The 14,360-nt window shown below is 36.3% G+C and overlaps 1 protein-coding gene across 1 annotated transcript in view; it reads left to right on the forward strand.

Moving 5' to 3' along the window:
• Nucleotides 1–365: 365 nt before the first annotated feature.
• The window catches only part of CENPH (centromere protein H), a 32,315-nt gene continuing 18,320 nt past the window's right edge, over nt 366–14,360 (forward strand). Inside the window, exons 1-2 of the mRNA XM_019631157.1 lie at nt 366–567; nt 2,096–2,151. Of these exons, the coding sequence (XP_019486702.1) occupies nt 443–567; nt 2,096–2,151 (181 nt within the window). The 5' untranslated portion in view covers nt 366–442. The remainder of the gene's footprint in view (nt 568–2,095; nt 2,152–14,360) is intronic.

The following is a 14,360-nucleotide window of genomic DNA, read 5'->3' on the forward strand; positions in this document are numbered from 1 at the left end:
CATCGTACCGGGCATTTTCCAAGACCGCCGATGGAAAGGGAGTGCCAGGAAGGGTAAAAAAATGGCTGCCCCGGAGATTCCGCAGTCCCAGCGCTAAGGCTTCGAGGTTGACGTTCCCAGAAACAGGGGAGTGCCCCAAACAGCTATAGCCCAGTCTCTAGCCCAGCACTCGACAGAGCCGACGCTTAAAGAACTTCGAACTTTTTTACTGGTGGCTCGTAACAATTTCAACCGGTAGAGCCGGGATAAAAAGGACAGCAATACATCCGGGACTCGGAAAAAACACGAGACCGGAGGGGCGGGGCTTGCAGAGCGGAAGGGGCGGGGACGGGACAAGGCGGCTCTCCGATGCCTTCCGGGCATCAATTTAGTGGCGGGAAAAGCGGCTTCTTTTTGAGACGGCGTCTGCAGGTCCTACGCGGTATTTCTTAGAGCCAGCCAGATGGAGAAGCCATCCGAGGAGCAAGCGGCCGCCGAGCTCGCGGACTCCGTAGGGGAAGGCGGGCCGTCGTCGGTCGCTGACGCCCAGGCAGCGCGTCTGGAGGACCATGTGACTCTGTTGCTCAGGTTGTTCCCTCTGGCCCGCTCGGCCGGAACCAAGTGCGCGTTGTGGCCAAGAGCTCCGCCCTTCGCTATGTATGGCCAGAATGCCTCGAATTTAGACCCAGCCACTGAATGACGTCATTCAGTTAAACGCCTTAAACCCCTTTCTTCATCTTCGAAAAGGAGAGAAAAAAAATGACACCCTCCTAGCAGAGTTGCTCTAGGTTAAATGAGATTCTCTGGAGCAAGCGTTTAGCACAGTGCCTGGGGCCCCGATTTTGTAGCGGGTTGTGGGGTGCATCCAAGCCCTGAGCTACTGGACGGAGATTGCCCCTCCCCTTTCTTTTATAGCTGTGACCCTGTTCAATCCAGAAGTTTTATTTGCTGTTTTTTCTACCAGCAGGGTGATGTTTATACTTTTCCACTAAGGTTGCTAGGGTAAGATTTGAGGAGAAGAGCCATCAATCTAAACCAGTGGGCAAACCACAGCCCTAGGCCAATCTACCTTACTGCTTGTTTCTATGTGGACCCTCAAGCTAAGGATAGTTTTATATCTTAAGGTTTTAGGGGGGGAAATCACAAGTAGAATATTTAATAACACAAAGTTATATGAAATTCAAATTTCAGTGTCCTTAAGGTTTATTGAAATACAACTTTCCTCCTACAAGGGCTGGGTTGAGTAGCTGCGACTGAGACCGTATGACCCCCAAAGCCTAAAATATTTGCTACTAGGTCCTTTACAGAAAAAGTTGCAGATTCTGTTCTAAATCATAATAAGGAGATTTTAAAAAAACATTGTGACTATTTTACCTTTACCATCACTTTGGAATGGTAAATGTGTCATAAAATGCTAGCCTACTTAACATCTAAGCAATTGCTCTTTTCATTTGGAATTTTGAAACATAATGAGCTTATGGAGCTTTAGAAATTTGTCTAATGTTTCTTAGCTTCTTAAATAGGTCTCAAAGGCACAAAGTAAACAGTTTCAGAATTACGAAACTAACATGTAAATGTAAAACATATTGTAAGTACAACTTATGACTAATCATTTTATCCATAGTTTTCCATTTATTTTATGTATGATTTTGAATTAAGTAGAATCAGAGGACAACTAAGAAACTATGAATCACTTATCTATCCAAGGATTAGTATCTTTATTTTTCTAGATCTTCTGAGAAGGTTACAATCTGGCTGTAACTCATTACAGTGTTTGTAGTTTTCCCCATTTTGATTTAGTTCTTTGTGTAGCAGTTATTAAGCCCCACTGCAGTGTGGCCCATTACGAATAAATTTAAAAATCAAAATTTTAACTTCCTCACAGGTGCCATTTTCCCACTGTATTCCATTGTGTTGTCTTACTCTGAGTGAGGCCTTAAAATTCTTTAATATGCCCATTTTAAAGAAAATGAAGCCAAACTGGAGGACTTTAATGCTGTTTCTTTATACTCATTTTGTTGCATTAGCTTCCAAAAAAGATGAGTTTCTTTATCATATAGTAATGAATAGAACCTCAATAAATACATGACTTTTTCTTCTCTTTATCTGCTTTCAGGCTGAGAGCACAAACCAAACAACAACTCTTGGAATATAAATCAATGGTTGATGCACGTAAGTATTTTCATTTTTAAATAAGGTTTTGTGAATTTGATGATGAACAGTACTCTAAGGAAAAGAAAATAAACTTCACAAAAAATTATTTACTTAGTGAATGGGAGTGGCAGCATAAAGCTGTACTATACCATGTAAGAAGGAAAAACAGTCTTGCCCTGGCCCTCAGGAACTACTTGGGGATTGAGAAAATAGTGGTAAAATAAATAACAATGCCAGACAATTAAATTCTATTGATCAGATAATTGGGAAATCCCTGTGGGCTGAAAGAGTCATAGAAATTGCTACCATCAACAACTTGAAGATTAAATTAGCCGATCAAATACTTGTTAAGCAGGTGATCTGAGACCTATACTTTGAGAAGCACTGGATTATGGGAATGAGAGGCAGAAGGGAAATCAGCTTAAAAAGACATGAGGGACAATTTTCAATTCTAAACATAGAAAAATAAATTTATTTTTTAGAATTATTAATCCAGAAGTCTCTGGGACCAAACGAGTAGTAATATAATGGGTTTAGCCTTCCTAAAGTAATAACCAGCTATTCACCAAAGATAGGTTTTGGTGAATCTTTCCTTCTGTATGAAATAGGCTTAAAGAATAAAACCAAATAGTACATTTGGTTGAATCAATAATTGTGGGGAAAAAAAACAAGAGACCTCATAGATGTCTGAGTCACTTCACCTGTATGTCGATTTAAATTTAGGCAATTTTCAGACTCTGCTCAAACTCTTTATATGTATGCTAACATCGACATACAGTTGATTTTATTTGATATTGATCTTGTTTCTTTTTTACTCCTTTTTAAAATAAATTCTATCATTCTAAAACTGTTCTGTCCGATATGGTAGCTACTAGCTCCGTTTGACAAACATTTGCACTGTGGTTAGTCGTCACTGAGAAGGGCTATAAATGTAAAGTACAGAAGAAAAGATTGTGAAATATTTTATTACTAATTTAAATTGATTGCATGGGGAAATGATACTATTTTGAATCTATTGGGTTAAATAAGCTATATTAAAATTATTTTTACTTGTTTANAAATTAAAAAGACTGACAATACCAAGTGATGATAAAAATGTGAAGTGCCTGAAACCCTCATATATTGCTGGTAGAAGTATAAAATGGTACAGCCACTTTGGAAAAACTGTTTTGTCAGTTTCTAATAGTTAAACATACCTGCCCTTTGACCCAGCAATTCTACTCATAAGTTTATACTGAAGAGAAATGAGTACATATACCTATAAAAAGATGGCATAAAAATGTCCATAGCCACTTTATCCATAATAATCCCAAAACCAGAAACAATCCAGGTATTGGATTGTTGAATCCATAGCAGGATAAACAAACTGGTAGATTTGTTAAAGTGGAATAGTACACAGCAATAATAAAGAACTAACTACAGACTGATACATGCAAAACAAAAAAGATACTGTGAGTTATACAATAAGGAATGGTCTGTCTCTTAACAGCTGCAAAGACTTGTACTCAGATATTCATAATACAAAGCAGTATGTGCTAATATTATGTAATTACACATTACATAATATTACATACATATTAAATTAGCAGAATTTATTGAGTACCTCTGTTCCAGGCCTATGCTCAGTGCTGGGACTACAGTGCCAGCAAGACAGACATGGTGCCTCCGAAGAGCTCAGAATTTGGCTGTTGATCATACCTTGAGGAAAGAGTAATTTTTCAACAGACACTGGCACACACTGATGGGAATTAACAAAGCATGGTGTCAACAATGAGTAGAGAAATCTGGCTGGACCATAGGGTATTTAGAAGCAATTTTAGAAGAGTATGTTACAGGTATTAATTAAATGCCTGCTGAATGCCAAGCAGTATATATTTGATATGTTTGGGCTAATATAAGAGCAGAAAGGTGATAGTTTATCATTTAGGAAATCATTTGGTTGCATGAAACGGGAAGAAGATGGGTGATTGGATTAATTCAGGGTTTGAGATTTATAAGTAAAGTGAAAATAAGCCTCCAGCAAGGAAATTGAAAGTGCTGGTAAGAGAAGGTTGAATGAACTGTGAGTTCTAGGCTTCTTTTCCCCTCGTAGAGGTTATACTATTTTGCAACAAATATACTATACTATTGTTGCAACAAATATACTATAGCAACAAATGACCACCTGCTTTCCCACAGCCTTCCCAACAGACTTATGTTATCCAACTTGTATATTTTTAATGAAATCTAATTGATGAAAAATATTATCTTTATGTAGTTTGAACTCTCATTTCTCTTATTATAAGTGAGGCTGACCATCTTTTCATAGGCTTAAGAGCCATTTTCATTTCATTATCTGTGAAGAATATGTTGCCCGTGTTTCTGTGCTTACCTAGTATGGCTATTAACCTTTGGCCTATTGAAAAATTTGTTTACCTAGTTGTGTGTTTTTTTAATTATTTTTATTTTTTTTAATTTGGATGTGTTATTTTTCGATGAGTAAAAAGGTTTTCGTGGTTTTTTTGTTTGTTCGTTTTCTTTTTAGTGCTGTCCACTTTACCAATTTTTCCCCTTATGGGGGAAAGGGTGATGAAATAAGATTGACTGTATTACTGTTGAAGTTGTCTAATGTGTTTATCAGGGTTTATTATACTACTCTCTACTTTTATGTATTTTTTAAATTTTCTGTTAAAAAAGGGGGAGCCTAAACAGTGTGGGAATTTAATCTATAAGGGCATATTGCATCATAGTTTTAAATTTCCAAAAGCAATGTTGAAAGGGATTCTTTCTCTCCAGTGTATGTATGTGTGTGTGTGTGTGTGTGTGTGTGTGTGTGTGTGTGTGTGTNGGGCCAGTGAGCTGCGCCCAAGCTGAGCTGCCACTGAGCTGCCAACAGGTGGCAGGATGGCTCAGCTGGTGAGAGCACATGCTCCTAACAACAAGCATGCTGTTTCGACTCCCACATGGGATGATGGACTACATCCACCCACAACTAAAATTGAACATGGCACCTTGAGCTGAGCTGTCCTGAGCTGCCGACGGGCGGCCAGATGGTGACTGGACTTGGAGCTGAGTTAGCTGTGCCCTCCACAACTAAGATTAAGGACAACAACTTGGCTGTTCCCCTTCCCCAATTCCCCAACACTGTTCCCCTTCCTCAATTTCCCAATAAAATCTTTAAAAAAAAAGTGATTTACGTATTACAGTCTTGTTCTTAGGTAATGTGCCTTAATCTTTTTATTTCTAATAACAGGAATCTTGGGATTTGGAGAAAAAACTGCTTGATGTTCGAAAGAAAAGATTTGGTATGTAGAACAGCTTTTGCGTTTTTTGTTTTGTAGAATACATTTTCATTTACTATGTAGATTGATAAGGCCAGATCTCTCACTGAGAAATTTCTTAATTTTCAAATTTTCTTAAAATTTTGGACATGGCAATTCAAAAAGTAATATATACAATGCATTTTGCTTGATATATTTTTGCTGTTTTAGAACAAATCACAAAATTAATACATTCTCAGTGGGCGAAAATCAAATGATACAGAAAAGTATAATGTGAAAGCTATGCCTCTTTCCTTTGTGAACACAGTTAGGCATATTTACATATACACAATTTTTAAATGATCAGTCGATACATATAGTTCTACAGCTTTTTAAGCTAATGAACATGAGATGGCTTTTTGCATTGAAATTATTGAAATGTTTCATTTCAAAAGTAATACACATTGTAGAATATTTGGAAGCAAAAGTATATGTAGGAAAAGTTAAATTTTTTTATTTTATCATCAAGAGATAATCTTCAATGTTTATTTCTTAATAAAATTGGCATTGCTTTATTCCATGTTGTAAACTGCATTTTTTATTTAAAAGTATAGGCATGGTTTATTATTTTTAAGTATACAGATTTTCCTGGTTATAAGTAATGTTAGGGTGAGAAGTACCCTTGGTCATCTGTTCTAATTACCCTTTGGATGTCTAACTTTTTTCCATTGCATTCCAACCTTCTTTTGGTACATGAGTGTCAAGGAACCAAACTCCTGAAACATATCCATTTATGTTTTCAAATAGTTTATTTCTTAGAACATTTTGGGAACTACAAAAAATGGTTGATGATGTTTATCCCTGGAAAAGGGAATCTTACTTTTCATTGAAAAATTATCTTGTTACTATGTCATTTTTTTAAATAAGGGAGGAAAACTATTTCCTTACATATATCTCCTGCCTATTTTGGTATCCCAGAGTAAATCCTCTTTGACATGATGTCACTTCAAACATTTGTAGACAGCCATCATTGTCATACATACAAACTTTGAACATTTTCATTGTTAAGTATAAAATTAAAATATTGGGACTTTGCACCAGGGAAGTAATTTTCAGATCAGTAAAGAAAGAGCTGCAACCAAAAATGTTCCTCATTAAAATTTTCTCTTGACTGAAATAACCAGGAATTATTCTGCTTCATAATTTTTTAAGATTCTTGTTTGTAAGCATTTTCATCTATAGTATATTGTTTTATGTTTAACCGAATAGAATTAAAACAAGCTTCAGAAAGTAAGCTTTTAGAAATACGGACTGAAAAGAACAAACAAAAAGATGATTTGGACAGTATGGAAAATTCAGACAAGATAAAGACCTTACAACGAAACCTACAGATGGAGATACAAATTACTACAGTTATTCAACATGTGTTCCAGGTAACATTTATATAAATTAGGAAAGGATGTAAATAACTTTTTTTAAATGATTGATTTTATTACTTTCAGACTTAGAGTTAGTCTTTGATCGTGACAGAATAATTCATTCAGTACTGAAGATTGGTCTATTTACATATATCTGGAATTCATGTGTCTTTAATGTTTAGCTTTGATTTTTCATTATGGTTAGACCTCGGGCTTTTATAAATAGAGTGATTTTTAGCAGCTCTGTGGAGGCTGAGTGGCATAATGGTGGAGAGCATTAGACTCCAGTTGGCAGATGGGGGAAAACGTGGATGCGGGTGATGGGAATCTTAAGACCCTGACTTCTACCTAATAGTTGCTGACCTTGAGCAAATTATTTAACTTTTCTAAGCGTCAGTGTTTTGTTTGTTTTTTTAACATTTTACTGGGAAATCGGGGAAGGGGAAGAGACAAGTTGCTGTCCTTTTGTTCTTCAGTCTACTTGTGGAGGATGTCGCTTCACTGACCCATGTTGGTATTATTGTGCTCTTCCTGGGTGAGGCAGTCGCTCACCGGTCATTGGACGGCAGCTCATAGCAGCTCACGTCAGCGGCCAGCCACTCATGCTGGCTGCCAGCCGCTCACGGTAGCTCACGGCAGCCCACTGCATCAAGGGCTGCAGCAACCTAAGCCATTGCCGGCGACTCACAGCAGCCCAGCTACAGGTTGAGCTGTTGTTCACCATCTTAGCTATAGAGGGCTCAACGTCACTGGACCTCATGTGGGATCTGAACCAGGGCCCTGCTGCTCAGAGCTGGCATCCCAAGCCAACTCCTAACCAATGCGCCACTCAGCCAGCCCTAAGTGTCAGTGTTCTTGTTTAGAAAGAGTAGTTGTGAAAGCTAAAGAAGATAATTCATGTTAATCTATTTAGCATGGTGTCTGGTCCAAGTAAATTCTCAATAAATGTTGGTAGTTATGTCAAGTATTCAATTTTAAGTGGCTGTTCCTTTATTCTGGGTGATTTTTTTTTATATTTGAGTTATAAAGTGTCTCTGGAACTGTTGAAATACTTAAATTACCAGTTTTCAATTATGAAGATGCACAGTTAAAACTATTATAGGTAAAGCAAATGCCTCTTATGTGTATAGCATATCCTGGTAGAATATGAGGTCTTATGTCTCACCACAAGAAATTCTTCCCAAGCCTTCTACCTACTTTTTAGTAGCAGTGATTCAATCAAGAGTAATCAAATCCCTTAGGCTAACCTCAACTGAAGGATTGCATCATAAGTACAGAATCATTTTAATTTTCTTTGGCACATGTTCCTTCCTACTGCTTTGAGACTTCTATTATTCTACATTTCCTAGTTTTTATTCATATNGAAATTTCATTTTTGACAAACTTATTCAATTTAGAATTCACTCACTTAAAACTACCTCCTTATTTGTTTTAAGAACTTTATGAAATTATATATAGCTACCCAACCCACCTCTCAGAATTATAGTTTCAAGAATGACTAATTATTCAATAATAGATAACTCAAAATAGCATTTTAAGACACCTGAACAATTTCTCTAATTAAATTTTTTTTTAATTTCAGTATCAGAAGTTTTGAGATCAGCAGGACTACCATCTCACTCAATTTCACAGCATTCTAAGGGAAGTAAATCACCAGATTGGCTGATGCATCAGGGTCCACCAGACACTGCAGAAATAATAAAAACATTACCTCAGAAATACAGAAGGAAACTTGTGTCTCAAGAAGAAATGGAATTTATCCAAGTATGTTGTTGGTCTTTATCATCATATTGTGCAAAACACCTTAAAATTTTTGGGTTTTGAAAAGTCATGTGCTGATTTACATGCTTTTCCCATTGTCATGGTGTGTCCATAGCTAAGACACAGATGGTCTTGTAGGCCAGGACGATGAGAAATAAACCACATCTATGCCCTTAGTAAATATGCATGAAGGACTATATGTGTAGAAGTATAATATGGTAAATAGCAATAGATGTAACCAAATAGATGAAAAAAGCTCTTTAGTGTCCTCAATAATTTTTCAGAGTTGTAAAGGACTTCCTGAGGCCAAGAAATTTAAGGACCACTGATCTAGGTCAACCTTGAGTCCCTTCCAGATCTGAAATTGTTTATAACATTGATATGAGTGCCCCAAAGCAATAAAAAAACCCAACACTATTTTTTAAAAACTAAAGGTCATATGCTTAAAATAATGTAAATTTGTATAGTGGCCATGAAAACATTTCTTGTGTAAATTTAACACTTAATCTTACTGTTTGTGTTTTTTTTCTTTTCAGCGTGGAGGTCCAGAATAATCACTGACAATGTTGCTGCTGTTTGTCATCAGACAAAAGAATAGTCTTTATAATAAAGGACTTCCAAAATCACAAATGAGAAATTGTACATTAAACAACTTTAATAAATACTCTGTAAAAAAAATATATATATAGAAAATTTAGATAGACGCTTGTATCTCCTAATTTATGTATGTTGGTCAGCTTCTCCACAAGCTTACCTAATTGTTTATATACTTTATACTTATTAAAGTACACATTTTTAAATGTTAGCCTATTAATTTACTCTTGATTATCAAGTATTACCAGTTTTTGAACTATTAAAAGCACACAATGTCTAGTAAACTCTCATAGGTTTTGCATAATTTCACTTTTCTTTCAGTTCCTGTTTAGACATGGAAAGAATTTATCAGGCAGAATTTCTGCTTTTGGAAAAGTGATTTTCCTGAAATTAGATGAGGATCAGTGAAATAATTACTTCATTATTTGTTAATTCTTAACGGTTTTTTTTTTCATTCACAAAGTTACTGGAGTATAACTGGATTAGGAAGCACATCCTATGCTAAATGATAAAATTATAGCCAAGGTAAAACCAGTGACTTTGTGGTATTAAGACTGGGGATTTAACACAAAGATTATTTGTAACCAATATTCATGTCAGAGTATAAAATGGAAACTAGAGATCAAAGTATAGCATAGGAATAAATGTTTGACTAGCAATTGCAATTTTTTTTTTTACGGGTGTTAAGAAACTCTTGTTCTTTATTTTACTGTTTTGATTATGATCATGTATGCAAATCCTGATACGATGAACTTGCTCTAACTTAATGTCTGAAAGCCTCATAAAATCAACCTAAATAGTTACTTACCTTGTTAAGGCAAATTATGGAACTTTAAAAGGGTCTTCCTGTGCCAAGGGTATATATTATTGTGAAAAAAAAGCCACATAAAGCTAAATAAATTCTCTCCTATATCTTTAATGACTTCTAGAATATGCTTTAAAGAAGTCATCCCTAATAGTAAGGGTAGCTCATGAGCAATAGACGAGTAGAATTGTTGAGTTTACCCAGTTGCCTATGGGTTAATCTTTACTTTTTTTACTATTCCAGAGTTGGTCTGCTTCTCTTGTAAATGCTGTGTTGTGGCCTAGTTTAAATGTTGCCCTACTCCAATATAAGATAGGGGGTTGGTGCTAGCAATAAGCTGTTCTGGTGACTCATGAAAAATACATGATTCATGATTTATTTTTTATTACCTAAAAAAATTTATTTAGAAAATTTTCTTATAATATCGCACTATTCTTTTCTCTCCTTAGCTTTTGCATTTCAGTAAAAGGAAGCCCAGGGTAATTTTCTTCCTTTCAGAAACAGTGGGTTCAGGTGATAAGAGTGACTTGAGTAATACTGTGGGCCAGCAGTTAGAAACACCAATACTGGAACTTTCTGAGATCTACCTTTAACTACAGCTGCTGCCATGAAACTCACAAAAAAAAAAAAAAGAAAAGAAAAAAAAAGAGATCATTTTTACAGTATAGGTATGGCAAAAAGGCATGCCAGTGGAAATTACTGTCATAGGATGAGCTCCCACAGAGGATGGTGTCATAGAATTCTGGCTTGGTTTAGAGTAAATAGCCTGTATTTTCATTTACATTAAATGTATATAATCATTAGCAAATTGCTTTGTTTTTCCAAGTTTAGGTTTTCTTTTCCTCTAGAACTATACAGTATGTGATAGACAGGATCAAATTAGTATATTGTCTATTACTTTGTAACAAGTCACCCAAAACTTAGTGGCTAAAGACAACAATAGCTTATGGTTTCTCTGGATAAGGAATTCTTGAGCAGGTTGGGCAGTTCTGCTCAGTGTGTCTCATGAGATTGCAATCAGATGCTGCTTGGGTCTGCACTTATCTGAAGCCTTGATGGGCTGGACCATCTACCTCCAACATGGCTCTCTAACATGGCTGCCAGCTAATGCTGGCTACTGGCAGTAGGCCTCTCAGATCCTCTCCACCTAGGCCTCTCCATAGCCGCCTGAGTGAATATATAACATGATGGCTGACTTCCCCCAGAGCAAATCATCTTAAGTGTACAAGGCAGAAGCAGCAAGACCTTTCATGATCTAGACTCAGAAGTTATACACACTCACTTCTGCCATATTCAATTGGTCACACTTAGACTATTTCATTGTGGGGAGAAACTACACAAGTGCATTAATACCAGAAAGCAAGAATAATTGAAGCCGTCTTGGAGACTGGCTACTACCAATGTGTGAAAGTGCTTTGTAAACAAAAATGCTATACAGATGCCAAATGGTATTTTATATGTGCAATGATCTAATGAACCCATTAGATCATTGTACATATAATGATCTAAACACCTTTGTTACCCTATTTTAAATATCCCCATATAGGAATTTACTTCTCAGCAGCATGGTATAATATACTGATTATCAATTTATATGCNCCGACTCACAGCAGCCCAGCTCTAGGTCGAGCTGTTGTTCACCATTTTAGCTGTAGAGGGCAGTGTCACTGGCCCTCACGTGGGATCCGAACGAGGGCCCTGCTGCTCAGAACTAGCATCCCAAGCCAGCTCTTAGCCAACGCGCCACTCGGCCAGCTCCTTAACTTGTCATATTTTTAAGTTTTATATTTGGTGTACCATAAATGTTATCCATGTTTTGTAATGCAAGCTTTTTTCCTCTCATAGGATGCAGCTTTCAGTTGCACTTAGAAAAAACCTCGAGAAAAGTAACATCCAAACTAGGTATGGTTTTTTGGTTTGTTTTTTTTTTTTTTAGTAAGAATGGGAATAAGAAGGGGGGTCTACATGTCTTTAGTTTTGTGAATTTTCTTAAATTAACTGTCACTGCCAAACACCTTTATCTGGGGAATAAGAAAAGTGATGAAATTTTTGTGAGCCCTCCTCAGCATTACAATAATTTTTATAGTCCTCCTGACATCTTATTTGGGTTGCAACTCTAAGAAGCAATTTAGGTTTTATCCAGAGAGTTGAAAAATTTTGAAGGAAAGTTTTGAAAGTTAATTTCTGTTCATTACTTACTGAAAAAAAGGAACAATCTTATCTCATTTAATCCAATGACAACCCAATGAGAGATAGAAAGTATACTCTTCATTTTTCATTGGCAGAAATAAGCTTGTAAAAGTTAATTTGCCAACGAATATAAAATAAAGACTGGCAGTTAAAGTCCTCTATAAGCTGGTTCTAAATGTCTGGCCTCAGAGCCTCACCTGTGATCTCATCTCCCAAAGCTCTAAAAATCTTATAAAAAATTCCTGCCCCTTAGCAGCACAAAAGTGCCAAGATGGATCTAGGCACTTACCCTATCTTGGCATCTTAGTCCAGACTGATACACATTGCCCTCATATTTCATTTAAATCCAGAATTACATAAATCCTAAAATTTGAATTAAAGCTTTCTAACTATTGCTGTCCCATAAAATGAGAGCTTAACCCTCCGTTGGGCGCAACTGATCTCACAGATTCATTACACACAAAGATGCCGCTATGAAATACATCTTTACTGTACTAAGTCATAAACACGACGGGCTAGAGGTTACGGTAGAGGGGGAAGATAGGGAAGCGATGAGTCACGATACTTAAGTTAACTGTTAGATATTTGAAAATTTGTGTGCAATGAATCTGTGAGATCAGTTGCACCTGATGGAGGGTTAAAGCATTCTTGAGTTAAAGTGGTACAGGACAGGTTCATCATAAAGTTTACAACCACGTACAGCTTTAACTAGTAGAAAATGAGTTCAGCTCTTCCAGGTCTCTGCAAAGGTTCCCCTTTTTCAGCCTCCCCAATAAACTCTTTCTACAACATCAGAATTAGTATTATCACAATGATGACACTGCTGGTCCCATCTCACACCTACTGACTCAGAATCTCAAAGCCAAGGTGCAGGGTTTGGGGGCTGTCAGGGAGGGCTGGCAATCCATATATTACAAGCCTCCCAAGGAATTTCGGCACTTTGAAGTATGAGAACTGTTCTTGCCCAGTCTTACTTTACACCCTTTTGCTCCAGCCATTCATTGCAAACTCCTTGATTTAGGTAATTACTTCATGTCCTTTAAGATTCAAAGGTTTCCCTTGTTCCACCCTGCACAATGCTTACAATGGTTCATATCCATTCCTGGTTGTAATGAAACCATACTATGGTTGTGGATTTATTTTTCTCCCTGACCAGATTCTTTCCTCTATAAAAACAGGTGCTGTGTTTTATTCTATTTTACAACGCTGGTGCCTAACACAGTTCTTTGTATGTAGTAGGCACTCAGAAATATTTGTTGAAGAAATGGGGATAAAAAGCAGCTTATTTAGTGAAACTATTCTGTATGATACTATAATGGTAGATACATTTGTCCAAACCCATAGAATGTACACCAAGAGTGAATCCTAATGTAAACTATGGACTTTGGGTCAAATATAGGTTTATCATTTGTAACAAGTAGACCACTCTAGTGGGGGATGTTGATAGTGGGAGAGGCTCTGCATGTATGGGGCAGAGAATACATGGACTTACCTTTGCTCAGTTTTGCTGTGAACCTAAAATTGCTCTAAAAAATTAAGCCTATTAAAAAAAACAACTTATTAGCAAGTTATTAGAGTTCTTTCTCCCTAAATATGAGTTTTTTAGAAATGTTTCTCCATGCTTAAATTTGATATTCTTTGTTGTGTGTGACCAAAAATTTTTCTAGGGAAATGCATCTCTACTTTTAAACAGAAATTTAGTTTACATCAAACTTTTCCAGGTTTATTTTGTTAAATGATAACTTTTATTGAAGTGTACAATGAATTTAATGAAAACAAATACATAATAATTGAGTCCTTCATTAATGAGATTTATTACTTTTAACTAAGGTTAACCATATTTTTTATTCCTTTTCAGTGTGCTCATGGATAACATGGAACATGTATTAAAGCTAAATAAATTAATAATGCAATCACAGCAGGTAACTTTGCATATTAGGCTGCTTATGCATTCTCATGATTTCAGTAACGCCTTCTTGCTGGTAACTGGATTGTATATGATTAAGTAGAATTGCCCAAATGGACTGTTATGGTTGGAATTCACTGTTCTTAAGTTTTCTCTCTCTTTTTTATAACTCTATTATTTTTTACTAATGTTGCTAAGTATCTACTTGTAATTTAAGCTACTGTCTTCTCTTGTGTGGAAATGAAGGAATTAAAAACTGGAGCTTTAGGAAACATGAACTAAGAGAAAAAGTTTTAGGGGGGCCGGCCAAGTGG

This window comes from Hipposideros armiger, unplaced genomic scaffold (assembly GCF_001890085.2).
Source record: "Hipposideros armiger isolate ML-2016 unplaced genomic scaffold, ASM189008v1 scaffold_984, whole genome shotgun sequence".
In the NCBI taxonomy this organism is placed as follows: Eukaryota; Metazoa; Chordata; class Mammalia; order Chiroptera; family Hipposideridae; genus Hipposideros; species Hipposideros armiger.